The following is a 26,606-nucleotide window of genomic DNA, read 5'->3' on the forward strand; positions in this document are numbered from 1 at the left end:
ATTGACATCTTAACAATATTGAAATTCTCTGATCCATGAACATCATATGTTTTCTGTTCATTTAAGTCTTTTTTAAAGTTTTGTCCCAGTATCTTGTAGTTTTTAGTGTGTAGTTCTTGCATATTTTTTAAATTTATTCCTAAGTATATAATATAATTTTTGCTATTGTAAAAGTTAATGTTTTTTATTTTTAAAAATTTTTTAAGTTTTATTTATTTATTTTGAGAGAGCGAGCGAGAGCATGCGTGTGGGAGGGGCAGAGAGACAGGGAGAGAAAGAATCCCAAGCAGGCTCTGCTTTGTTAGTGCAGAGCTTGATAAGGGGCTTAACTCACAAACTGTAGGATCATGACTTGAGCTGAAGTCAAGAGAAGGATGCTTAACTGATTGAGCCACCCAGGCACCCCAAAGTTAATGTTTTTTAATTTCAATTTTTTTGCTTATTCTAAGTCACTCTAGTTACGAAATTTTATGTATGTACTATGTATTTATTTATTTTTGGTGTGATAAAATACATATCACACAAAATTTACCATCTTAGCCATTTTTAAGTGTACATTAGTGTTATATTCACATTGTTATATTCAGACATGAAAAAAAATTTTTTAATTTTTTTAAAGTTTATTTATTTTGAGAGAGAGCGTGTGAGCATGAGTGGGGGAGGGGCAGGGAGAGAGGGAGACCGAGAATCCCAAGCAGGCTCCATGCTGTCAGCACAGAGCCCGACACGGGGCTCAATCTCACAAACTGTGGGATCATGACCTCAGCTGAAACCAAGAATCACACGCTTAACTGACTAAGCCATTCCAGGTGCCCATTATATTCAGAGATTTTTGAGTATACAGTTCAGTAGTGTTATATTCATCTTGTATAATCAATCTTCAGAACTTTATTTTATAAAACTGAAGCTCTATACCCATTAAACAACAGTTCTCCAATTCCCCCTGCCTTCAGCCCCTGACAAACACCACTCTACTTTCTGTTTCATAAGTTTGACTAATGTAGATACCTCATATCAGTGGAATTTTAATTTCACTTTTATTTGTCCATTGCAAGTTTATAGTTTATGGTCTTCTTATATTGACTTTGCGCCTTGCAATCTTGTTAAATTTACAAATTAGTGCTAGTAACTTTTTTTTAGATTCATTGGAATTTTTTTATATTTAGGATCATGTTATCCACAAATAATAAAAGGTCTCCTTTGGCTTTTCCAGAATGGCTGCCTTTTATTTCTTTTACTTTCATTATTGCACAGGCTTGGCTCTCTAGTACAATGTTGAATAGAAATGGTAAGAGCAAATATCCTTGTCTTGCTCACAATATTAGGGAGATTATCATTCAGCTTTTTTTTCACCATTAAGTATAATGTTGCCTTTAGATTTTATGATGTGACCCTTTATAATGCTGAGGAGGGTCCCTTCTATTCCTTGTTTGATGAGAATTTTTATCATGAATAGTTACAGAAGTTTATAAATTCTTTTCCTGCATTGAGAGGAAAATAAGATTTTCTTTGTAGCCTGTTAATAAGGTATATTATGTGCACTCTTTTCAAATGTTATACCAATATAGCACTTGGGGATAAATTCTACTTGGTCATGATGTGTCTTTTTTATATATTGCTGGATTTAATTTGCTAAAATTTTTTGAAGTATATTTGTGTCTGCAGTCATGAGAGCTCCTAGTCTGTAATTTTCTTGTAATGTTGTTGTCTGGTATTGGTAACATGGTAATGGTGGCTTTTTAGAATGAGTTGGGACGTGTTCTCTCTTCCTGAATTTTCTAGGAAAGTTTGTATGTAATTACTGTTATTTCTTCCTTAAATATTTTCCAGAATTCACCATTGATACCATCTAGGTCTCAAGTTTTCTTTATAAGCAAGATTTTGACTATGAGTTAAATTTCTTGAACAGATATACAGTGCTATTCAGGTCATCTTTAGTGTTCTCTGTCTGGCTCCCTCTTCTTGGCTATTTTGCACCCCGTATCTCTGCAGTCTTTGCCTCCCTGAAGCCTGCACTCTGTTCCTCTGAACTCAATGAGACCGCAGGGCTGTTTGGGTTTCCCTTCCCTATGTTGTAGCCTGGAAATTACAGGCAGTAAATTGGGACAGATGCGGGACTTACCTCATTTGTTTCCTTTCTTTCAGGGATCATTGTCCTGTGCTACCTATTGTCCAGTGTCTGAAAATCATTGTTTCATATATTTTATCTGGTTTTCTAGAGTTAAGCAAGAGGGTAAATCCAGTCCCTGATACTCTATCAGGGCCAGGAGGAGATATCCCTTTATTGATTTTTCTATTGCTGTGTTTCTTACTAATTTGTAAGAGATCTGTCGTATATAGTCTAAATTTTCTTTCAATTTGTCATTAGTCTTTTAAATCTTGTGTGTGGTGGTGTTCTTCATGTTTATTCATTAAAAACATTTTATGTAATCACTCTTGGTTTTATCCTTTATTATCTTTTCTTGCATTTATATTTAGGAAAACTTCCTCTCCACCAGATACATATTTACTTGTGTTTCCTCAGAGTTCTTTGTGGTTTCCTTTTGCTGAAGAGATAACTTCCTAAAATGGATTCTGGAGAAATAGTTCTTTGTTGTTTTACTTTATTTATTCAGCATATTTTACTGGGTTGGATAATATATTTGAAGACAATTTTGAGGAATATGTATTCTCTAACCCAGAAAGCTACATTTTTAAAAACTTTCTCGTTTTGCCATTTTATTGACTTGAAATTGAAAATCTGGTAATTAATCTACGAGTTAAATTAGTAGTTTATGTCCAGAGTTCTTTGGCTTTATTTTCCAGGGAAAAACAGCTTAGTTTTAGTTGCAGAATCTGCTTTTTCTCAACTGTGTGTTCTTTCTCAGTCACCTCTTGATTTTGTCTCCTCATCTCCCTTTCTTTCATGCTTTTCCCTGCCACTTCTCCCTCTCTGTGCTGCTGCCCCCTGCCCCCCTTCTCTCTTTCTTTCTTCCTTTGTGATTCCTCCTCTTCCTTTTCACCTTTCTTCCCTTACTGTTTTTCTGTTTCTTCTTCTGTTTCATCTGTCTGCCTCCTTTTCGTCTCCCTGCCTCCTGATACAGATAATATAGTTTATCACTATATCAACCATGTCTAATTTAATATGGTTTGACATATATTAGACCCTCACTATATAGCTGCTGAATAATAATAATAGAATTTCACAGATAACAAAGAAACTTCTCAATTTCTGCCTAGAACCTGTAACAATTCAGTTTAATAAACATTATTATGAGCCTGTTATGTGCCAGGCACTGTGCTAGGTTCATACATCACGAAGATGAGACGAAGACATAGGTTCTGCCTCCAAAGGAATTTACAGAATGTGAGAGAGATGAACAATACATGGATGATTTTAAATCTCTGTGCTAATACATGGAGGAGGAGCATTTCTAGTCCAACCAGGAAGTTCAGGAAAAGCTTGTTTGAAGGGATGAGAGTAAGCTTGCAAGATAATGAAAGTAGGAAGGGCAGCACCATGTGAATGTGTGTAACAATACTGAACTGTACACTTAAAAATGGTTAACGTGATAAATTTTGTTTTGTGTATTTTACCACAATTTAAAGGAAGAGTAGATTGGGCACCTGAGTGGCTCAGTTGGTTAAGGGTCCAACTCTTGATTTTGGCTCATGGCATGATCTCACAGTTGGTGAGTTCAAGCCCCACATAGGGCTTTCTGCTGATGGCGCAGAGCATGCTTGGTATTCTCTATCTCCCTCTGCCCTCCCCTACTCATGCTCTCTGTCCTTAAAATAAATAAACATTAAAAAAAATAAAATAGCAGAACAACATTACAGATAGAATGGCATGACCAAATTGTCCCCCAAAAAGTGAACACTTAAGAAACTATGATGATGTATAGTCCTTTCTAACACCTGGTTAATTACTTCAAACTGTATGTTCACTTTCTTCTCCCTCTTCTCAGAGTTGGGTATCAGAAATTAAAAATGAAGAAAATAAAATATACTTTCATGAAACTGAAACATTTCCAGCGATGGAAGATAATTTGCCTCCAGTTCGTGGTTCAAACAGCCGTCTTCATGTTAGTAAGGTAGGCCATTTTGGTGTGGGGGTGGGTGGGGTGGGGGGGGGAAGACGATTGTTGTTTATTGAGGGCGCTAGCTCAGTTTAATCAGAGTAACCACAGTGTGATGTCCTCTGAGAGTTGGGGGTTATCCTTCAGCTGGCCGTGTGCTATTGCCTTCTTGAGTTGGCTGTGTTTCATCACCTGGTGATCAAAATGAAATGCCATTTCCCTTTGAAGACTTTCATCTTGAGCTTACCGCCTTTCTTCATTTTTCATTTGTTATGCCATGATCTTATGTGCTCATAAGATCTAATTGAGTGTGTGAGCATTTCAGGGAATAATTTTATCTGTCCAGTAGAAGCATAGAGGAAATAATTTGTAACATAATTAACTATGGACTTAAAGTACTCAAGCAGTTATATATGTCATTCCTCTGTTTATTGCATATTTTCCCCCCTTATTTCCCCAGCCCCTTGTGATGATTTTTCTGTGGTTGATCCCTATTTTGTTCTGTAGACCTGTCCTTTTTAACCCATGGGTTTCATAGAGAAAAAGCCTGTTGGAGTTCCAGGTCCATTTATATATATATTTTTTAATGTTTATTTATTTATTTTGAGAGAGAGAGAGCAAGAGAGAGGGTGAGTGGAGGAGATAGAGAGAGAGAGAATCCCACACACAGCCCAACAGCACAGGGCCTGACACAGGGCTTGATCTCACTAACTGTGAGATCATTACCTGAGCCAAAATCCAGAGTCAGATGCTTAACCAACTGAGCCACCTATGTGCCCCCGGGTCCATTTATACTTAACTTCAGGTTAAAACTGAGCTTCTGAGCATCCACCTGACTCGGATATTATAGAATCTAAGCCATTGTCTCAAAGGCATTGGGAGTCTCTGGGCTCTCACATGGATCACACATTCCATTCCCTCTCCCCCTAATTTTTTCTTTTATTCCTATCATTTGTGGAAGATTGGCTACCCAGATCTCTTCATTCTGGATTAACTCGTTATTGTTCTTCTCATTTCTTCTTTGAATACTCAATTTTATTTAAAAAACATCCATAGCTCTTCATCACACAGCTCTCTGATAATTAACTTTCCTGCATCTTTTTACTCCCCATTAAGAATAACTCATGTAACCAAGGTACACAGTAATATTGTAAGGATGCCACTGTCTGTAATCAATAAATTTGTTTTTATTGGACACCCATTTTGTGCTAAGTCTGTGCTGTAAAAATGTAACAGGAGGTTATATAGTTCAATGTGGTATTGTGATTATGAAAGTATAATCCGTGGATCCTGGGTGTCCCAGAGATCCTTCCAGAGGGTCTAGAAAGTCAATGCTATTTTAAAAAATAATGCTAATTCTTTGTCTTTTTCTCTGTGTTGACATTTGCAGTAGGTGCAGCTGCTGGTGTCTTAGCACAAATCAAGGCAGCGAGTGGGACCAAACTATACTAGGAGTTACTTTTCTCCACTGCTACCCATTTACAGTAAACATTCCAATTTAACTTAAAAATGTCTTCTATGAAACAACAAGACTTCTTTATTTTGTTAAATCTTGAGTCTTGAGAACTTATCTTTTTAATATTCTGTGTGACAAAATATGAAGTATTCAAAAAATGCTTCAAGAGCTGCCAAGGTGGCTCAGTCAGTTAAACATCGACTCTTGATCTTGGCTCAGGTCATGATCTCATAGTTCGGAGGATCGAGCCCCATGCATCGGGCTCTGCGCTAACAGCATAGAGCCTGCTTGGAATGTGTTCTCTCTCTCTCTCTCTCTCTTTCTCTCTCTCTCTCTCTCTCTCTCTCTCTCTCTCTCTCTCTCCCCCCAACCCTCACCATGTCAAAATAAATAAGAACACACACAAAAAAACCCGAAAAGCACTTCATGGTGAAGAGAAATCTAGGTTATTTTGAGATTTGTAGGTTGAGTTCAGTTGCCAGCTTAAGTAACCACTTTTTCCTGGAACAGTTTTTAACTTGAAAGAGTGATTGACAGACAAATTGTGGATATTCAGACTTGGGTGTTTGACAGACACTGTATTGAAAATGAGTCAAGTGGGAGTGTCACTTTAAGGAAAAGAACTGACAGTGGTTTTTGCTAGTGATAAAATCTGAGCTTTCAAGTGCAGCTTAGAGTATTTCAGAATCTTACATGGCTCTTAAATACTTGTGACAAAAAAATTTCTCCTTAAGGGGATACTTAAAGACTTTTCTGATGAGCTCCATGCAGATATTAACAGATACGATTTTTATTTTTATTTGTTTACTTTTTAAATGTTTATTTGGGGAGGAGAGAGGGGGGGTGGGGACAGAGGATCCAAAATGGGCTGTGCACTGACAGCAGGGAGCCCAGCACTGGTTTCAGATTCACCAACAGTGAAATCATGACCTGAGCTGAAGTGGGACTCTCAACCGACTGAGCCACCCAGGTGCCCCAAGATTTTTAAACTGTATAATGAAATGTAGGAATATTTGGAAGATCTGCATAACTCCAAGTGACCGATGCCCAATGTTACAAAATTGTGCATAGGTAAATGACCCATTCAAAGTGGTTTCAGATTGTGACTAACTTTTAAGAAGCCATTTAAGAAACTGTTGAGCATTATGGCTATTGTTTGCTTTCCTCTCTTTCCCTTCTGGTGCTTGTAGGGGGCATGTGACCGAGGTTGGGCTGCTGAATGGCAGGGAGCTAGTGCCTGCTTAGGGATGGGCACCTGACCCAAGCTAGCCAATCCTGAATCCTTCCCTGGGATTTCTCTAACTGAAGTTAGAGAGGAGTCATGCTCCTTTTCCTTCCTTCCTTCCTACCTTCCCTCCTTCCTTCCTTCCTTCCCTCCTTCCTTCCTTCCTTTCTTTTTTTTTCTTCTTATAAAGACTTTAATTTTTTAATTTTAATTTTAATTTGAGAGAGAGAGAGAGAGCATGTGATTGGGAGAAAGAGGGAAAGGGGCAAAAGGAGAGAGAGAGAATCCCAAGCAGGCTCCATGCTCGGCGCAGACCCCAACTTGGGGCTCAATCCCATGACTCTGGGATCAGGACCTGAACCAATCAAGAGTCGGGTGCTCAACCGACTGAGCCACCCAGGTGCCCTCTCCTTTTCCTTTCTGATTGGGAGTCCCGTGAGTTTATAATCCCACACTGCTTGTGGCCACTATGCCTGCTACGTGGAAAAAGAAGAGCCAGCGGGGAAAAGGAAATCAGTAGGCAGAAAGAAACAGGGACTGGGGACAAGGGGAGAATGGAAGAGCTGGAGAGGGTATCAGAATCTTCTATCTAGCAATACCGCTGCCTCTTCATCAGTTTGGTTACATAAGCCAATAGTTTATTTTTTTAATAGAATTAGTCCAAGTTGGGAATCTGTCATTTGAAACAAAACTATTCTAATGCACCAAAGTAGTTAATCTTATTTCTCCAGTGCCTAGGTTTTAAAAGACTGATAGTTCATTGCTTTTTTGTTATAAGAAAATCACTAAAAATGAAATTTCACACATGCAAGTTTTTAAATTTTATATATGTACTTAAAGTCCTGTAGATCGCTCCCAGAATTAACTACCAATTTAAAATCCTTTTTTTTTTTTTAACATACTGTATGTTATAGTTACAATACTGGAGTTGTTATAACTTCAAGAGTACCTATTTTTCTTAATCGGTATATCTTAATCCAATACTTCACATTGTGTTTATCATAAAATCTGCTAATCTTAAATATGTCTCATAAAATATGATTTTATTCTTTCAGGAAAAATATTCTAATAGTAGACCAACTAAAAAGAAAATCCCAAGGGATTATGCAGAATGGGATAAGTATGTTTTATATTTCTTTATACAAAACTTGTCACTGAAAAATTCTCTATCATAGAATATTGTAGTAATCTCTTACTTATTATAAATCTGAACTACCAAGTTACTTTGGCAGAGTACTAAGAGTATCTGGTCTAAGCACTTTTGATCTTCATTTTTCACTGAATAAATAACTATAGCATCCTTTTGTTTATAAAAGCAACCAAAAATAGGTAATCCTAATGCTCACTGAAAAGAAAAAAGAACAAAAATTTTAAATAGATAAATTAATTATAATTTTAATTACAAAGTTCTGAACAGTTTCGGTCTGATTAACATGTATATCCTCTTCCCTCTCTCTCTGCTCCTCCCCTGCTTGCACTCTCTCTCTCAAAAATAAATAAACGTTAAAAACAAAACAAAACAAAACAAAAAAACCCCATGTAGATCCTCAATGAGTTGCATGGTTTCTAAGAGTGAAACAGGTAATTTGTGGCATAAACCTATTACGCATTTTCAGAATATGTGTCTAAAGGCACAGTGGTACAAGTATAAGAATATCAATAATATATTTTATTTTCTTATAATGTACATTTTTTCAGTTTTTTTCCTTTCATTTAAGATTTGACGTGGAAAAAGAATGTTCAAAAATTGACGAAGATTACAAAGAAAAAGCCGTAGTAAACAACAAGTCACATTTGTCTAAAATTGAGACAAGAATAGACACAGCAGGTAATTGGGGAAAAATAAGAATAATTTAGTAGTCTTTACAGTTTACATTTTAAAAATTATAGTAAAAGCTATTAGGTCTAGAAGGTCTAGAAGACATTCTTTTTAAGCAGTACAGATTTCCATTAAAAGTTCATGGATTTTCTCCTAGAGTTGACCACCTCTAACAAATTCAGTTCCATTCTTTAACTACCTAATTTTATGAGTAATAGTTACACTGAGGTTTAGTAAGACTCAAAAATATAAGAATAAAACTATGTTTTTACTATAATTTTTCACTTTTTTTCAAATCCTCTTTTTCTCCAGATACCTCATTTTTTTTCCTTTTACCTCAAAATAAAAAGATATAGCAGTTTGTTTTCATTTGAAGTCCATAGGTGTATAGCTCCTTTAAAGTGAAGTAAAACCAATAATAGAAAAAATCTAAACACTCACAAATTGTGATGATTTAAAGAAACATTTCCTAAACTTAAGAAACCTCCTATTTCCTTTTATTTCCTTCACAATTTACTGCTTCTGTTGAAGTAAGCATTCTTGGATTTAAATTTTTTTTAAATTCTATTCAATTATATATTTTTTTATTTATAGCAGATAATTTATTTCTAGGTCTAACTGAGAAAGAAAAGACTTCCCTTGCTACTCGTGAAAAGGAAAAAGGAAATGAAGCTTTCAACTCAGGAGATTATGAGGAGGCTGTGATGTATTATACTAGGTGAGCAGATTTTTCTGTGATTTATGTTGCTTTTTTTTTTTTTTTTTTTTTTTTAAGTAGGCTCCAAGCCCAACATGGGGCTTGAACTCATGACCCTGAGATCAGGAGTCACATGCTCTACCAACTGAGCCAGCCAGGAACCCTTTGTAGTGGTTTAAACTTCCCATTAAAAAAAAAAAAAGATAATGTTTCTATTTAATTGTTGAAATGATATAAATAAAAAGTCTTTCAGAATCATTTAAGATATTATACTTATGATTTATCATAAATTTACTTGTGTTTGGTTTGTTTTTTAAATACTTTTTCTCAACCCTTTAAGCTCCCCACCCCATCCCCAGTTTTGACAGAGGTCCTAACTTTCCTATTTGACAGAGAAAATAGAAGGCATCTGAATGGAACTCGACAGAAAGTCCATATAGCATAGAGGTTAAGAATTCAGGTTCTGTAGTCATACTGCCTAGATTTAATCATGACACTTATGATACTACCTCCCACCACAGGGTCTTTGCATATGCTGGGTCTCTGTGTAAAATATTCTTTCCTTTTCTCATTATCTAGTTAATTCTAACTTACCTTCAGGTCTCATCCCATGCTTTACTTCTTTGGGGGAAGTCTTCCTTTACCTCCCAGACAAGGTTAAATCTTTACCCTACTCCACTCCTCCCCACCCTTGACCCCCAATTTATACGCTCTTGTAGCAGTCTTGCCTCTCCTTTTTTTTTTTTTAATTTTTTTTTTTTTTGACATTTATTTATTTTTGAGACAGAGCATGAACAGGGGAGAGGCAGAGAGAGAGGGAGACACAGAGTCTGAAACAGGCTCCAGGCTCTGAGTGGTCATCACAGAGCCCGACGCGGGGCTCGAACTCACGGACCGTGAGATCATGACCTGAGCCGAAGTCGGACGCTTAACCGACCAAGCCACCCAGGTGTCCCCAGTCTTGCCTCTCATTTGTGGTACTTGTTGGAGGTATAATTTAAGTTCGTGTGATTTGATAGTAAGTAGACTGTAAGCTCTGTCAGAGCATACTGTCCTTGTCAGTTTTTTTATACCTTTGTATCCCCAGTGTCCAACAAAGTTCTTGGTTCATAGTAGATGTTCAATAAATACTTATCTGAGCTTTTGAAGCTCTTATAGTCCATGAAAAGTAGACTAATTTCCTAAAACATTGTTACAAACTAATTGTGCTTATAGAATCCCTTACACCATCTTAGAAATAAACTCTCTACAAACTTTTATCCACCTTTGAAAAGAAGATTTTCTTTTTCAATGTTGTGTCACTAAAGCATTTTATCTCCACTGATTAGGTGGACATACAAGGTATGTTCTTTTATTCAGTATAGTCTTCCCCTTTCAGATAGATGGACATCAATACTGATGTTCTTTTTTTGTAGATTTCCACCAGTGGAGTATCTTAGTCTATTATAGGGAACAAAATTTTTCTTGTCTTTTAAGAAATCATAGAGGGAGGGGCACCTGGGTGGCTCAGTCGGTTAAGCTTCCAACTTCAGCTCCGATCATGATCTCACAGCCCGTGAGTTTAAGCCCCACGTTGGACCTTGTGCTGACAGCTCGGAGCCTGGAGCCTGCTTCAGATTCAGTCTCCCTCTCTCTCTCGGCCCCTCCCCTTTGTACTCTGTCTCTCTGTCTCTCTCAAAAATAAACATTAAGAAAAAAAATTAAAAAAAAAAGAAATCAAAGAGGGAAAAAGTAAAGCGGCATGGCATAATGGCTAAAGGAACTCAGACTGCCACTTTCTGACGTCAGGCAGATTCCTCACCTCTCTTGCCTCAGTTTTCTCAGTGTGATGACGCTGGTGTAGTGCCTACTTCGGAGCAGCTGTGAGGACTAAATAAAGCAAATACTGAAAGGCAGGATAACATGGTGGTAACAATAGCAGGTGCTGGAGTAGACTGGGTTTGAGTCCTGATTCTCATTTACTAACTTGTGGCCTTGAGCATGTTACTTAGCCTTTCTGTTACATCATTTTTTTTCAACCGTAAAGTAGGAAGAGCAGTAATGTGAGCAGTAAATTTAGAGCAGTAATGTCTTTCATGGATTGTAGTGAGAATTAAAGGAGCTCAGTGTTGAGTGCCTGGCACGTGGGAAGTGCTCAGTGTCAGGTACTTGTATTAGTTATCCTTACTTGTATTTTCTGTGTTTGGTCTCTACCCAACCATGTCATTGCTTTATAATTATCTTTAATGATCTTAGTAAATTGCTACTTTTTCTGGCTCTTCCATTTTCATCTTCTATTCTTCTGGATTTAGAAAATTCAACGCACCAATACCCTTATCTTTCCTATACTTCGGAATACATTATTTCACAGCATTCCAAATCAACTTTTTAAACAGCAACGAACTAGGTTTTAAGTTCCTTCTCTCATCAGTTATTTTGCATTCATACTCTTAGCACAACAAAATGTGCTCTTAAAGTCCGTATTCCTCAGTTACTACTACTCTCCTGTTTTTCTTCAATTAAACTTCTCGGATTAAATTATGAGCATTGCCTTAGAGTTAAATCTTTTAGATTATAAGCTAAACTCCTGTTTTTAGATAATAAACTAAACTCACCATAATAGCTTAATAAAGGGTATTAGTTGTGATTGATTGCTCCATTTTTTTTGTACTAGGACATTGTCTCTAAGGGATCAAAACATGTATTTGATGTTAACTAAACTGTTTTTTTTAGGAGATCTATGGGCGTTTAGGTTACCATGTCACTTGTAAAGCCAGAGCCAACCTTAAACTGCTTAACTGGATATTTAAGCATCTGTGTAAATAGTGATTCAGTATGTTTACAGAGCTGTATTTTATTGCTTTTGATCCTGCAGGCTGTATTAGCTTGCTAGGACTGCCATAACAAAGTGCCACAGGCTGAGGGGCTCAAACAGAAATGTATTTTCTCACCATCCTGGAGGCTACAAATCTGATCAAAGTGTCAGGAGGGCTGGCGTCTTCTGGGCCCCTGTTCTGGCTTGTAGGTGACTGTCTTCTCTCTGTGTCTTCAAGTGGTCTTTCCTCGGCATGTGTCTGTGTTCTAATCTCTTCTTATAAGGACACCAGTCATATTGGACGAAGGTATACCATCATGACCTCATTTTGACTTCATCATCTCTGTAAAGGCAACGTCCAAATATAGTTATGTTCTGAGCTACTGGGGATGAGGACTTCAGCATGAGTTTTGGGGACACAATGCCACCCGTGACATGGGCTATGATTGTTCTCTTTACAACTTTACCTGAGTTTCTCTATCTTCATATGTTTTCCTCTGGTCAACTTGTTGCCAATAAGTGTCTCTCTTGTAGGAGTATATCAGTGCTTCCCAATGTAGTGGCCTATAACAATCGTGCTCAAGCAGAACTCAAGCTACAGAACTGGAACAGTGCTTTTCAGGATTGTGAAAAGGTGTTGGAGTTAGAACCTGGAAACTTAAAGGGTAAAAACTATTCATAGAATGCTTTAAATTTACATCAGGATTTGTTAGACCATTTGTACACACTATAATTATACTAAGAATATTTCAAATACGCTCTAATTTCTATATGTGAATCATCATCTTCATAAAGTGACTTTTAACTTCAAGTTTAACTTAGAATTTGAATTCCTGGTTATTTGTATTGAAGTAGTTAATAATGCCAGGGGTGCGAGTTTGGTAGGAGCAGAGAGAGAGGGAGGAAGACACAGGATCTGAATCAGGTTCTAGTCTCTGAGCTCAAACTCACAAACCATGAGATCATGACCTGAGCCAAAGTGGGATGCTTAACCAAGTGAGCTACCCAGGCTCCCCTATCTTTTTTTAAAATCTTCTATTTAATGTTTATTTGTTTTGAGAGAGAGAGAGAGAGAGAGAGAGAGAGAGAAAATGAATGAGCGGGGGAGGGGCAGTGAGAGAGGGGGACAGAAGATCTGAAGCGGGCTCTGTGCTGACAGCAGAGAGCCTAATGTGGGGCTTGAACTCACGAACCATGAGATCATGACCTGAGCGGAAGTCGGATGCTTAACTGACTAAGCCACCCAGGTGTCCCAATATTTGCCTTCTTGTTACTTACTTATCAAACTATCTTTTTATCCAAAAAATATCTAAGTGTAATTTAATACAGATTTTCTAACATTTATTAATATAATAAGCCCACACCAGAGCTCTAGAACCTTCTACCAGTGGCTTTGTGGGCATTTCCACTTATATGTCCATAGACATTTTAAATGTGTCCAAAACCAACTATATGTTTTCACCAACACCAGCACTCTGTTCTGATTTCCTGTCTCTGTGACTGCACAACTTTGCCATAGTCTAAGTCCAAGGTATACAAGTCAGACTTTGCTTTCCTTTTCTGTTATCAAGAAGCAATCATTCCACAAGGGAGTAGCATAATTTACAATAGACTCTATTTCTTTAAAAAAATTTTTTTTTAATGTTTATTTTATTTTTGAGAGAGAGAGAGACAGAGTGTGAGCAGGGGAGGGGCTGAGAGAGAGGGAGACACAGAATCTGAAGCAGGCTCCAGGCTGTGAGCTGTCAGCACAGAGCCCAATGCGGGGGTCAGACTCATGAACCATGAGATCATGACTTGAGCCGAGTCAGACGTTTAACTGACTGAGCCACCCAGGCACCCGGACTCTATTTCTTTAAGTGTTTATGTATTTGAGTAAATATAAACACTTAATTTTTTTCACATGGAATGTAACCTTTTGTGACTGTGAACATGGGTGTGCAGAAACCATGGGCATGCTGAGGGGAGACCCTGGATCCTGGGAGATCAGCCCTGACTGTCATTACCATGGATTGCCCTCCTTTCACTAGTAAAGTCCTCTTGTGCTTATATTTTGTTTCTGTCACAGAGTATGGGTGGACTCCCAATTTTAGGAGATGGCAGAAAGGGCTTTGCGATCTCCTGATGAGCCCACACCAACACCATGTCAGGCCCTATGCCAGGCACTTGAAATGTATTATTTCTGCTAATTTCACAGTAGCTTAGTAGAGGTTCAGATACTGTTATTAGTATACTCATTTTACAGAAGAGGAAACTGAAGCATAGAAAGATTAAGCAACTCACCCACGATCAAACAGCTAGCAAATGGCAGAGACAGGACTCAACACTGGACAACGGACTCCAGAGTCCACATTCAAACACTAATTTCTGTCACCAGAATGGCTTTATGTTTTCATTCTTCCTTGTTTGAGTAATTTCAAAAGCACCAGAATCTTCACTATTTAAAAAACAAATTAAAATGGGGTGCCTGGGTGGCTCAGTCGGCTGAGCATCTGACTTCATCTCAGGTCATGATCTTGCAGTTCGTGAGTTCGAGCCCCGCATCAGGTGGGCTCTGTGCTGACAGCTCAGAGCCTGGAGCCTGTTTCAGATTCTGTGTCTCCCTCTCTCTGCCCCTTCCCCACTCATTCTCTGTCTCTCTCTGTCTCTCAAAAATGAATAAATGTTAAAAAAAAAACTTTTTTTTAAACAAACTAAAGCCAAATCTAGTAATGAGTATGGCTATAAAACATTGTCTTATGTTTGCTTAAGTGAATAAATAACTTCCTCTTCAAAGCTTTATTTTTTACTCAAAATATAATTGTTCTAAATGCAATGTGGTATTTGGATTCATCCTTTGACAGAAAAAGGCATCAGTAGAAAAATTAGTGAAACCCAAATAAAACCCGTAGTTTAGTTAGTAGTATTATACCAATGTTAATTTCTAGTTTTGTTAAATATTCCATAGTTACATAAGCTGTTAGCATTAGGGGAAGCTGGGAGAAGGTATATGAGAACTTTTTGTATTGCCTTTGCAACTTTTCCATAAATCTAAAATTATTTCAGAAATAAAAGTTAAAAAAGTAATAACTGTTATATCATGCCTATTTTTTGGAGACATTTCCTTCTGCGTAGTCATAGTACTTTTAGTGCAACAGTTTTCATTAAATTTATGTGAAAATGATTTATCCTTTAGATTTTCATGGCTCATTCTTTTTTTTTTTTAAATATTATTTATTGTCAGGTTCGCTAACATACAGTGTATACAGTGTGCTCTTGGCTTCGGGAGTAGATTCCCATGATTCATCGCTTACATACAACACGCAGTGCTCATCCCAAGTACCCTCCTTAATGCCTATCACCCATTTTCCCCTCTCTCCTGCCCCTACCTCATCAACCCTCAGTTTGTTCTCTGTATTTAAGAGTCTCTTATGGTTTGAATCATGGCTCATTCTAAGACTAGAAGCAAATTGGTCAAATTTACATTTTAAAATAGCATATTAAAATATATCAGGTATAAAATTCTCACTTTTCAAAATTTCTAAGCCTGATTCTTCTCAAAATAATAACTATACAAAGTTCTCTCATCATACCTGGATAATGATGGGGCTATAAAGGCATTCATTATCAGTTTTAAATAGTTACCAAATTAGGGGCACCTGAGTGACTGTTGGGTAAGTGGCCGACGTCAACTCAGGTTATGATCTTGCGGTTTGTGAGTTTGAGCCCCGCGTCCGGCTCTGTGCTGACAGCTTAGAGCTGGGAGCCTGCTTCAGATCCTGTGTCTCCCTCTCTCTCTGCCCCTCCTCTGCTAGCTCTCTCTCTCTCTCTCTCAAAAACAAATAAACATTAAAAAAAGAAAAGAAAAATATGTTCTAACCATGCTAGTGTACATTAAAAGATATAACTTTTTCTCGGTAAATTTTCAGCTCTTCTGCGCCGTGCCACTACATATAAACATCAAAACAAGCTCCAGGAAGCTATAGAAGATTTGAATAAAGTACTGAATGTTGAACCTGATAATGAGTTGGCCAAAGTAAGTACAGAAAGTGATTCCTCACCTAATTCTATTATTTCTGTATTTATGTTAAAATGATATCAGTCTTGCTGGATGAATGATGTTGAGAATTAGGTCACAGCTTTAAAAACTAGGTATATCCCAAACACCCTAAAGTGTTAATATCTATTTGAAGTGGAAGAAAGCAGGCTTTTAAATTGTCCAAAACTATAAGCCTACTTCTGAAGGATAAATATTTATTGATTTAGATCTATAACATTGTATAAGGTATACATATGTTGATTAGATACATTTATGTATTGCAATATGATCACCACCTTAGCTTTAGCTAAGACTTCTGTCATATCACATAATTATTTCTCTTTTGTGGTAAGAACAATTAAGATATAATCTCTTAGAAGCTTTGAAGTTTAGGATACAGTATTGCTGACTGTAATCTCTATACTATGCATTAGCTCTCCAGAACTTATTTATCTACTAATTGCAAGTTTGTACCCTTAAACAACATCTCCCCAGTGTCCTTACCCCACCAGCCCCTCGTTATAACCATTTTACTTTCTGTTTTTATGAATTTGGCTTTTGGAGATTTCACATATAAGTGATATCATACAATGGGGATATTTAATTTTTCTCTTTCCTGCAGTGTTGTAAGCAATGCTTTTCTCTGAGTCAATCTCAATTTAACATGCAGAGTGGTATGGAAGTTTCCTAGGTAGGATTAGGCACGCGCTCCATGGCCATAGAAGAGTGCATGGTAAGCATAGCACCACTGACAGCGTTTGCTGCCTGACTGAGCAGACTGATTCATATATGCACTCTGGGCTCTGTTTTGAGGCCTAAAGAGTAGAGGTAAGTGTTGAGAACAGTGAGGGGTCTGAGATTTTACCCTTCTTGCAAATTAACAAGGGAGCCTAGCAGAAGAGGCAAGACTTCTGGGTTAGACACAAAGTATTGTGTTATTCACACTATAGCAAACTGATGAGCTTCGAGTTCACGTCAGTTGCCTTGGCCCCCAAGTGCCCCAGGGAGGTGCAGAGTGGCCCAGATAGATGCTGCGCACTCAGCAAGTTTATATCACAGCCAAAGAATCCCAAATTTAGGAATCCCCCATCTTTTATAGTGGAATACAAGCAAACCTATCCAAAATTCTGTTCCAGAGGGAAATATCTTTATTATACTGGAGAGCAAATATACCTCTCTCTTTTCTGAAGGGAAATACTGTTTTCCAAGGCTGTTCTCAGTACAAACATCCTCAAAAAGATAGTCCGGAACAAATGTCATTTATTGCCTCTGCTCACAACAGATTTAGAAATATGAGAAACCCATGGAGAAACTTTCAGCAGTAAGTTGTCGCTGTTTCCACATGCACCTTTTGGGTTATCTGTCTCACTCTCTCAGTAGCAGTTAATGTCCCTGGTGGATTTATCAAGTCAGCATTTCTATGGATTAGGTTTAGGGCCCAGCTGAAAAAAAATACATCTTTTTCCCATAGTATTTCCATTTTATGGTGGTATATTTATTGAAAAGTTTGTATGACAATATTCTTAAAAATTTTTTCTTGTTTATTTATTTTGAGAGAGAGAAGGAAGGTGCATGTGAGTGGGAAAAGCAGAGAGAGAGGAAGAAAGAATCCTAAGCAGGCTCCATACTGTCAGCACAGAGCCCAACACGGGGTTCAATCCCACGAACTGTGAGATCACGACCTGAGCTGAAATCAAGTCAGACACTCAGCCAACTGAGCCACCCAGGTGCCCCTCTCTAAAAAAAATGTTTAAACAAGGAGAACCACCTTTAATGTCACTACCCAATATAATTTCATATTTACATATTAACTTTCAAGACTTAACCATTTATATTTTAACTATATGCAAAGATTAACTCAAAATGGATCATATACCTCAGTGTAAAACCTAGAATATAAGAGTTCTAGAAGGAAACATAGGATAAAATTCATAAAAGAAAAAGTTGGTAAATTGGACTTCATTAAAATTTAAAACTTTTGCTCTTTGAAAAACATCATCAGAAGAAAAAACAGGACAAACCACAGACTAAGGAAAAAAATATTTTCAAATTGTATATCCAACAAAGGACTTGCATCACGAATATACACATGGTCCCCAACGTACAATGTTTTGACTTATGATTTTTTGATTTCCTAATGGTGCCAAAGTGATATGTATTCAGTACAAACTGCACTTTGAATTTTGAATTTTGAATTTTGATTTTTTTTCCAAGCTAGCAATACGCTGGGCAGGGGCAGTGAGTGGCAGCTCCCAGTCAGCCATGTGGTCACATAGGGAAAGCGAGACACAACTGTTCTGTGCCCATACAGCCACTGTGTTTCTCACTTTCAGTATTCAGTAAATTACATGAGGTATTCATCACTTTATTATAAAATAGGCTTTGTGTTGGAGGATTTTGCCCAACCACAGGGTAATATCAGTGTTCTGAGCACGTTTAAGGTGGGCTAGGCTAATAAGCTACAATGTTTGGTAAGTTAGGTGTATTAAATGCATTTTCAATTTACGATGGGCTTCTGTAAAGTTCTTCTCAAAACTCAATAACAAAGAAGCAAACAAGCAAATAATGCAGAATGATCTCTTTAATAAAGAGAAAAACAGGCAGTTATCATTAACTCCTCAAACTGAGAAGACTGAATTTAAACACGATGAGAAAACTGACCCTGGCACTGTCTTTGTGACGAATAAAAACATTTCAACTCCTTATAGTTGTGCTATCCATTTAAGTGAATGATCCTGCAGGAAGTCAATTCTGGATCTTGTGGATGGACAACCTGGGGACATGTTTAAACCTTTGACCACATCCCAGGAAACTGAATTCCTTACTTTCAAAGATCATGGTCCAGTAGAAATGAATAAGGCTTATTAGCATTCTTGTGCCATGATGATGAGCTGTGTGATAGAGAGGGCATTCAAAGATGAATGTGTGGTCAGTTTGGTCAGAGCTCCAGAGGTTTCTGTAATCTCTGGAGCCTTCTGCTATGATGCAGTTCTGGATAAGAGACGTGATAAGTGGATGCCAACAAAAGAGAACCTGTGTTCCTTCACAGAAGATGCTCATGTTTTAATTTATAAACATCTTCCATTTGAAACTCTGGAAGTGGAAGCAAAAATGACATTAGAGATATTTCAACATAGCAAGTATAAAATGGATTTCATAGAAGAGCAGTCATCTCAGAACCCTGAGAGAATAGTCAAGCTACACAGATTGGTCACTTCATTGATGTGAGTGAGGGTCCTTTTAGTCCAAGAACAAGTATTTGTTTCCATTAGGAAGTGTCAGCAGTTCACAATCTTCAAACCACCCAGTTGAGTCTTGTATGAAGAATCCAGGGTCTGTCTTTACCTATACACTTAAGAGCACATGTTACAATATGGGATAAGCCATTGGAAAGATCTTGGAAAATGCTAACTGAAGATCACACTAAACCTACAGAGGAAAATGCACTGACCTAGCAACTTCCTAAAATGTAAATATGTATGGTAAATTAAAATAAATATTTTCCTGTGAAAAAAATAAACTTAAAATCATACACCTACCTTATGATCTAACCATTCCACTCCTATGTATTTACCCAAGAAAAATGCAAGCATATGTCAATACAAAGATTTATGCACAGATGTTCATAATGGCTTTTTTATTGCCAAAAATTAATAACAGCCTAAACATATTTCAATAGGTGAATGGATAAATTGTTATATCCATACCATAGACTACTACTCACAATAAAAAGGAATGAACTGATAGAGATATACAACAGTGTGGGTGAATTTCAAAATAATTATGCTGAGTAAAAAACAAAGTACATATAGTATGATTCTATTTATATAAAATCCTAGAAAATATAAACTAACCTATCATGACAAAAAGAACAGCTGATACAGGGGAGGGCCAAAAAGGAGATAGTTGAAAGAAACAGGAAGAAACTTGGGAATGATGGATATTTATTATGGTCAAAAGCTATCAACATGTGCATTTGAAGTATACAAGTTTGTCAGCTATACCTCTGTAAGCTGTTAAAAATTGGGGGAAGGGAGGGAAGAAAAGTATTTTGATACATGTGTATTTTTCATTCTAATTGGCATAAAACGTAGAACTTTTAACATTACTTCAAAAAAAATGAGTCATGTGATTTTGTTTGTATAAAACTGTGTCTCACTGTGTATACATACATGTAAAAATATATCTAGAAATGTCAGAATGTCAGTGTTATCAGAGTGGTAGGATTTCAGGTGGTTTCTTTCTTTTTCATGCTCATGATGCTTTAAGTTTTTAACCATGGACATGTATGATTATAATCAGACAAACCAATGAAGTTGTTTGAAAAAGGAAAGAAAAGTCACCATAAAAAGTGTTATCTTAGATATCTTTATTCACTTTTTAATATCTTCATATTCCTACCTGACAGGATGGTTATGTTTTTAATTAAAGGAAGAAATTTTCTTTAACATGGTGGTTATGTTGCAGAAGACCTTGTTGGAGGTTGAAAGAGATCTGAAAAATTCTAAGCCTGCACCTAAGACTGAAACCAAAGGGAAGAGAATGGTAATCCAGGAAGTAGAAAACTCAGAGGATGAAGGTGGAAAGGACAGCAGAAGAAAACAGGAAGACAACAGCAGAGATAAGAGTAAAACATCTTTTCTCTTTTGGTTATGCAAAAACCTCCCTTTTTATATGATGAGCTGGCTCAAATTTTCTCTTTCTATCAAAATTCTTAGTCTACCAAACTCTTTCTAGCTTTACCTTGTAAATTCACAAGCAAGTTTTTTCTGTATGTTTTTCCTACTATAATCTTCCAAACCCATTTTTCTTCTTAACCTGGTACTCATCTCTGGTGTTCAATTCCTGATTATCATGGTATACTGATAATATCAATAATATTATCATATTATCCATGTACCAGCCATTTGCAAGTTAACCTTAACCTTTACCTTTCTCCTAGATGATTGTTTCGTATATATCTACTTGGTTGTAAACAAAACATGTTGCCTTCACAGGAGTATAGGACAAAGATGAATGCATTGTTGGGAAATTGCTACATGTGCCTTTCAAAAAAATTTTTTATATATGCAAAAGAAATAGGCATAATTTCACCTCTGATATAACTTTTTTAAAAGAATCCAGACTAGGTAAACTTTTATCTTCATAATACAAAATAATGATAGTTACATCAGCTTTAAGGGGGAAGATCCACCTACTCCCTTGTGGGGGGTAGGGGGGTGGGTGGGCGGCTCTACCCCCTTCTGAGAGTAGCCTCCCACCCCCCACCCCAGCATTCAAAGGGAAAGCAACAGTTTTGAAAATCATTCATGGACAGAACTCAACTTGGCAAGTAACTGACAGAATATTTTAATTTTGAAAGAGAAATATAAAATGTTCATTCAACTTAAAAAAGTAAAGAGGTAAACATTGTTATTTTTTCAGTGACAGAAATATAACGTAAGATATATAGCTCAAGACAATATATGATCAGTGAAGACAGGGTAAAGACAAAGGGACCGAAAAAAAAGGAGGAAGAGAAAAAAGGAAACAGAGTAAGAGCACCAGGGAGATAGGAAAAGAAGAGAGGGCATCAAAAGGATTTAAAAAAGAGAAAAAAAAAAAAAGGAGACATTAAATAGTTTTTCAAGGATTGAGACTCACCTTTCAGCACCTTTAAATAAATTCTTGCAGCAAATATTGTTCTACAGGTTTATATTCATCTAAAGGTGTCAAGCCAAGTGTCTTAAAATTAAAGGAGATCATTTAAAATCTTACGTGGGGGGCCCCTGGGTGGCTCGGTCAATTAAGTGCCCAACTCTTGATTTCGGCTCAGGTCATGATCTCATGGTTCATGGTTTCGAGCCCTATGTGGGGCTCTGGGCTTGCGGTGCAGCACCTGCTTGGGATTCTCTCTCTCCTTTTCTTTCTGCCCCTCCCCATCTCATGCTCATTCGCACTCTCTCTCAAAAATAAATAAATATTTAAAAACTCTTTTAAAAAATTTACATATAGTGAAAATGGAGTTTTTTGGTATGCAGTTCCAACATGTATATAATTTCATGTGACAGCCACCACCATCAGGATACAGAACAATTCCATCACACCAAAGACTCCTTGCTCTCCTTTTAGCCAGATTCTCCCCTCACCTCAAACCTTGGTAACCGATGATCTGTCATAATTTCTTCAAAAGTTTTTTTTGGGGGACAATACTATTTCTCCTTTCCCACAGGGACTGTTATGCCACAATTGTTAGACCACTTAGTATTGTCCCACAAGTCCTTGAGGCTTTTTTCTTTTTTTTTTTTTTCTTACGATTGAAAAGTTTCTGTTGATCTATATTCAAGTTCACTGATTTTTTTCTTCTCTGATCCCAAATCTACTGTTGCTCCCATTCAGTGAATTTTAAATTTTGGTTATTGTGGTTTTCCACTCTAAAATTTCCATCTTTTAAAAATCTTCCATTTCTCTGCAAAGTTTTTTAAGTCTTTCTGTCCATTTCGGGAGAGTTTGGCTTTATTTCTGGGACATGGTTATAATAGTCACTAAAAGTCTTTGAGGATTAACATCTGTGTTATCTGGGGTTTCGCATTACTTAATTGTCTTTTCCCCTTGCCAAATGTTAATATTTTCTCTCTTCCTCATTTGTTAAGTAATTGTGTACTGTATACTAGCAATTTTATTTATTTATTTATTTATTTATTTTTATTTTTTATTTTTTTTTAACATTTATTTATTTTTGAGACAGAGAGAGACAGAGCATGAATGGGGGAGGGTCAGAGAGAGAGGGAGACACAGAATCCGAAGCAGGCTCCAGGCTCTGAGCAGTCAGCACAGAGCCCGACGTGGGGCTCAAACTCATGGACCGCGAGATCATGACCCGAGCTGAAGTCGGACGCTCAACCGACTGAGCCACCCAGGCGCCCCTAGCAATTTTAAATACTATGTGGTTTTCAGTCTTGTTTAAATCTTATGGAGAATTTTTTTAAAGCAGCTAATCTGATTAGGTTAGGGTAACCGTTTTCCTACCCAACTTCTGTGGAATATGGTTTTTTTTTTTAAAGTTTATGTATTTATTTTGAGAGAGACAGAGACAGCACAGTGGGGGAAGGGCTGGGGGGTGGGGTGGGGAGAGAGAATCCCAAGCAGGCTCTGTGTTGCCAATGCAGAGCCCGATGTGGGGCTTGAACTCACAAAACTGTGAGATCGTGACCTGAGTCAAAACCAAGAGTCAGACACTTAACCAACTGAGCCACCCAGGCATTCCTGTGGAATATGGTTCTAATGTCAGTTTAGTTTCAAGACCTTTGCAATGCTATTTGGATCTGTCCCACCTGTACACAACTCTGTGGCTAGCTGGGGTCTGGGCAGTGGTCTTCCCCTGTGATTCCGGTCTCAAAATTTTCAGAATGACGTTTAGGGTCACTTTATGCGTATAGATCACCTGGAGGGTGCGTCCAGTCCATATACAATTCTTTGCAATTGTTTTCTTGAGTTCCCTTCTCTCTGTGATTCTTCTCTACTCATTCTGGTTTCCAATGGTTTTCCTTCCCATTCCTCTAGCTAGAAAGCCAGACTTTTAATTTCCCCATTCTACCGCACACTTCCCATGACTGTGTGCCTCCAGGACTAAGCAGCAACAGGACAGAGAAGAAAAGCAATGGGGAAGAATGCTTGGGACACAGCTTCTCTGACCAGAGATAAGAGTTTAGGTACCTACTTGGCTGCTGCTGCCTCTGCAGCTGCTGCAGGATTGGCTGGGGGCTGGGATTGGATAGAAAGGAAAAAAGAAAAAACCAGGTTTTCCCCAACTCTCTCTCATAGGTGCCAGCTAACTTGTTGCTTTAGATAAACTAAATAGAGGGCTTCTCCTGAAGCTCTTTCTCCCCACACCCAGTGCAGCAGTTCTGGGTTTTAGATGGCCTTTGACCCAGGTTAGGAGATATCAGAGGAAAGAAAAAACAGAAACTCACTGCTGGTTTGGTGGTATTTCAGGTTCTAGTTCCTTTTCCCAACTGGGCTGCTACCATTTACTTTTCGGTGTCCTCGTGTGCCTGCTGCATCAATTCTGTTTCAGATTTTTAGTTCTATTCAGTGGGAGAGATGGGTGGAGTGTGTTTACTCCATGTTGACAGGAGCTGCCTTTCTCATCACTAGTTTTGTTTTTTTTTTTTTGAAAAATTAGCACATTTGCAGAACTATGAAAGTGTTTTATATAGATTATTTTATTTAATTCTCAAGAAAGCTATAATGCAAACTTTAATAGATTAGGCAATGGAAGCCTAGACAGTTCTAGTTATTTGCCGCATATGCACTGGCTGTAAGTCACGTGGCTAGGATATGGCCCAGTATCTGTGTGACTCCAAAGTCTATCTCATAAAAGTGGTTACTGGATGCCAACTAAGAAAGTATACGTTCTATACTCTATAAAGTCCAGACTGAACATCACCAGGCTACACTATCAAAGAAACAGATGTAATTTGGTGTTTATCTCCCTTGTGCTCACTGACTCTTATCAGAGGCTGAACCTATGTTGAGGAACAAGTGAGTTAAAAACCAATGTGATCATTTTTGATTAAAGGAGCATAAGAACTGAGTAGACATTTTTCCAAAGAAGATATTCACATGGCCAGTGGATACAGAAAAGGGTGCTCAACATCAGTCATCAGGAAAATGCAAATCAAAGCCACAATGAGATGTCACCTCAAATGTGTTTGAATTGCTGTCATCAGAGAGATAAGAAATAACAAATGTGGGCAAGGATGTGGAGAAAAGGGATCACCTGCTGACTGCTGGTGGGAATATAAACTAATGAAGCCACTATGAAAAACAGTATGGAGGTTCCTCAAAAGATTAAGAATAAAACTACCATATGGTCCAGTTATCCTATTTCTGGGTATATGTTCAAAAGAAATGAAATCACTATCTTAAAGAGGTATCTGTACCCTTTTGTTCTTTTCAGCATTATTCCCAATAGCCAAGACATGGAAACAACCTAAGTGTCCTTCAGCAGATAAGTGGATAAAGTAAATGTAAGACACACACTCACACACACTAGAATATTTTTAGGCCACACACACAAAAAAAAGAAGGAAATCCTGCCATGTGCAAAAACATAGGTGGACCTTTAGGACATTATGCCAAGTGAAATAAGTCAGAGAAAGGCAAATACCGTATGATCTCACTTCTGTGTGGAATGTAAAAAAAAGCCAAACTTGTAGAAATAGAGAGTAGAACAGTGGTTGCCAGGAGTGGGGGCATGAGGGATAAGTTGGTTAGAGTGCAAACTTCCAGTTGTAAGATGAATAAGTTTTGGGGAGCTAATTTACAGCATGGTGACTATAGTTAAAAATGTGGTATTATATACTTGAAAGTTGCTAAGAAAGTATATTTTAAATGTTCTCACTACAAAAAAAAGTTATGTAAAGTGATGGATGTTTTAAGTAACCTTACTGTGGTAGTCATTTTGCAATATACGTATATACGTATTTATATGTGTATATATGTGTGCATGTATATGTATATATATAAAATCATCATGTTGTACACTTTAAACTTACACAAGGAATGTTATATGTCAATTATATGTCAATAAAGCTGGGGGAGGGAGAGATACTAAATGGCCCTCCTCACAAATAAACATAAACAGGGAAGGGCTAATCATTAAACAATGAGTAATATTCTATGATTAGTAATCTGAGTTAGGATTGTTATGTAATATCATTTAATAGGTTCATAAGATGTTTCTCTCTGAGTTAAGTGGTTATCCCTAACATTAGAACTACAGAGAAGCAATATTCTCATTCAGATTTCCAAGCAGCTAGAGCTTTAAGGGAACCATATCTGATCTTGCCATTCGTGCCCCTCAATAATTATTTTGTAGATCAGTGAATACTTAAAAATATGTGAGATTCCGAAAACAAAAATGTCTTGAGAGGAATGTAAATGTTAAGACCAGTTAGTTCCCTTTTATCAGGAAAGCAAATCCATAGGTGGAATAAATGGCTAGAAGCACAGAGGTAGTCCTTTTAAGATGAAATAAAATCAATGGGGCTATCTTATGCTCACCTTACCGAGTTCCATTGTTAGAGGTCCTGGAGCCTTGGACAAGACAGGAGAAATCGAAGTCACTTCTAGGAAATAATGTGAAAGCCCAGAGGGATGTTATTAGGATGGAATCCTTGCATGTGTTTCCCCATATCACCACATTCCGAGAAAGAATTCCTAGTCATTATGGGGTATGATGCAGGGAGCCCTGAAGGCCATGGAAAAATGCAGCACTTAGTGTTGTTTAACCTCGGCTGATAATGTTGCTCCCTTGCGAGCACCACTTGCGTTGGCCAGGCCCAGTTCATCCCGACTGAGGTATAACATAACCAGTGGATTTAACTTAATAGCTGACAGTTATTGAGCACCTACTCTGTATCAGGTACTGAGACAAGACAAATGATAGGTTTCCTTCACCTGCCCTTCCAAGGACCAGTATGAAGAAATATCTATATGTCAGGCTGATTAGGTCTGGGGATTTGAGTTTCTGGGCTTTCTTGGGAACTCCCCATC

At 37.5% G+C, this 26,606-nt stretch overlaps 1 protein-coding gene, 1 long non-coding RNA gene, 1 other non-coding gene and 1 pseudogene across 8 annotated transcripts in view; 2 read left to right on the plus strand and 2 right to left on the minus strand.

Moving 5' to 3' along the window:
- The window catches only part of SPAG1 (sperm associated antigen 1), a 65,338-nt gene that overhangs the window by 6,986 nt on the left and 31,746 nt on the right, over positions 1–26,606 (plus strand). For 2 of the 3 annotated variants that reach the window (XM_042923163.1, XM_042923162.1), the window contains 7 exons: positions 3,948–4,073; positions 7,795–7,859; positions 8,458–8,567; positions 9,171–9,276; positions 12,584–12,714; positions 15,958–16,064; positions 20,535–20,694. In XM_042923163.1, the coding sequence (XP_042779097.1) occupies positions 3,948–4,073; positions 7,795–7,859; positions 8,458–8,567; positions 9,171–9,276; positions 12,584–12,714; positions 15,958–16,064; positions 20,535–20,694 (805 nt within the window). The remainder of the gene's footprint in view (positions 1–3,947; positions 4,074–7,794; positions 7,860–8,457; positions 8,568–9,170; positions 9,277–12,583; positions 12,715–15,957; positions 16,065–20,534; positions 20,695–26,606) is intronic. The other variant, XM_042923164.1, reaches the window with a different exon arrangement.
- TRNAR-CCU lies at positions 9,343–9,415 on the minus strand. The gene has a single exon. It is a non-coding gene; the product is annotated as a tRNA-Arg (tRNA).
- On the minus strand, positions 11,956–26,365 carry LOC122210477. 4 transcript variants are annotated; one of them, XR_006198082.1, is made up of 4 exons: positions 26,120–26,365; positions 24,020–24,133; positions 12,517–12,706; positions 11,956–12,392 (listed from the first exon to the last, which is right to left on the minus strand). It is a non-coding gene; the product is annotated as an uncharacterized LOC122210477 (long non-coding RNA). The 4 variants fall into 4 exon arrangements; XR_006198083.1 differs by having other exon boundaries at positions 12,517–12,663; positions 26,115–26,365; XR_006198080.1 differs by having other exon boundaries at positions 26,115–26,365.
- On the plus strand, positions 18,413–19,522 carry LOC122210476 (annotated as a pseudogene).

This window comes from Panthera leo, chromosome F2 (genome assembly GCF_018350215.1).
Source record: "Panthera leo isolate Ple1 chromosome F2, P.leo_Ple1_pat1.1, whole genome shotgun sequence".
In the NCBI taxonomy this organism is placed as follows: Eukaryota; Metazoa; Chordata; class Mammalia; order Carnivora; family Felidae; genus Panthera; species Panthera leo.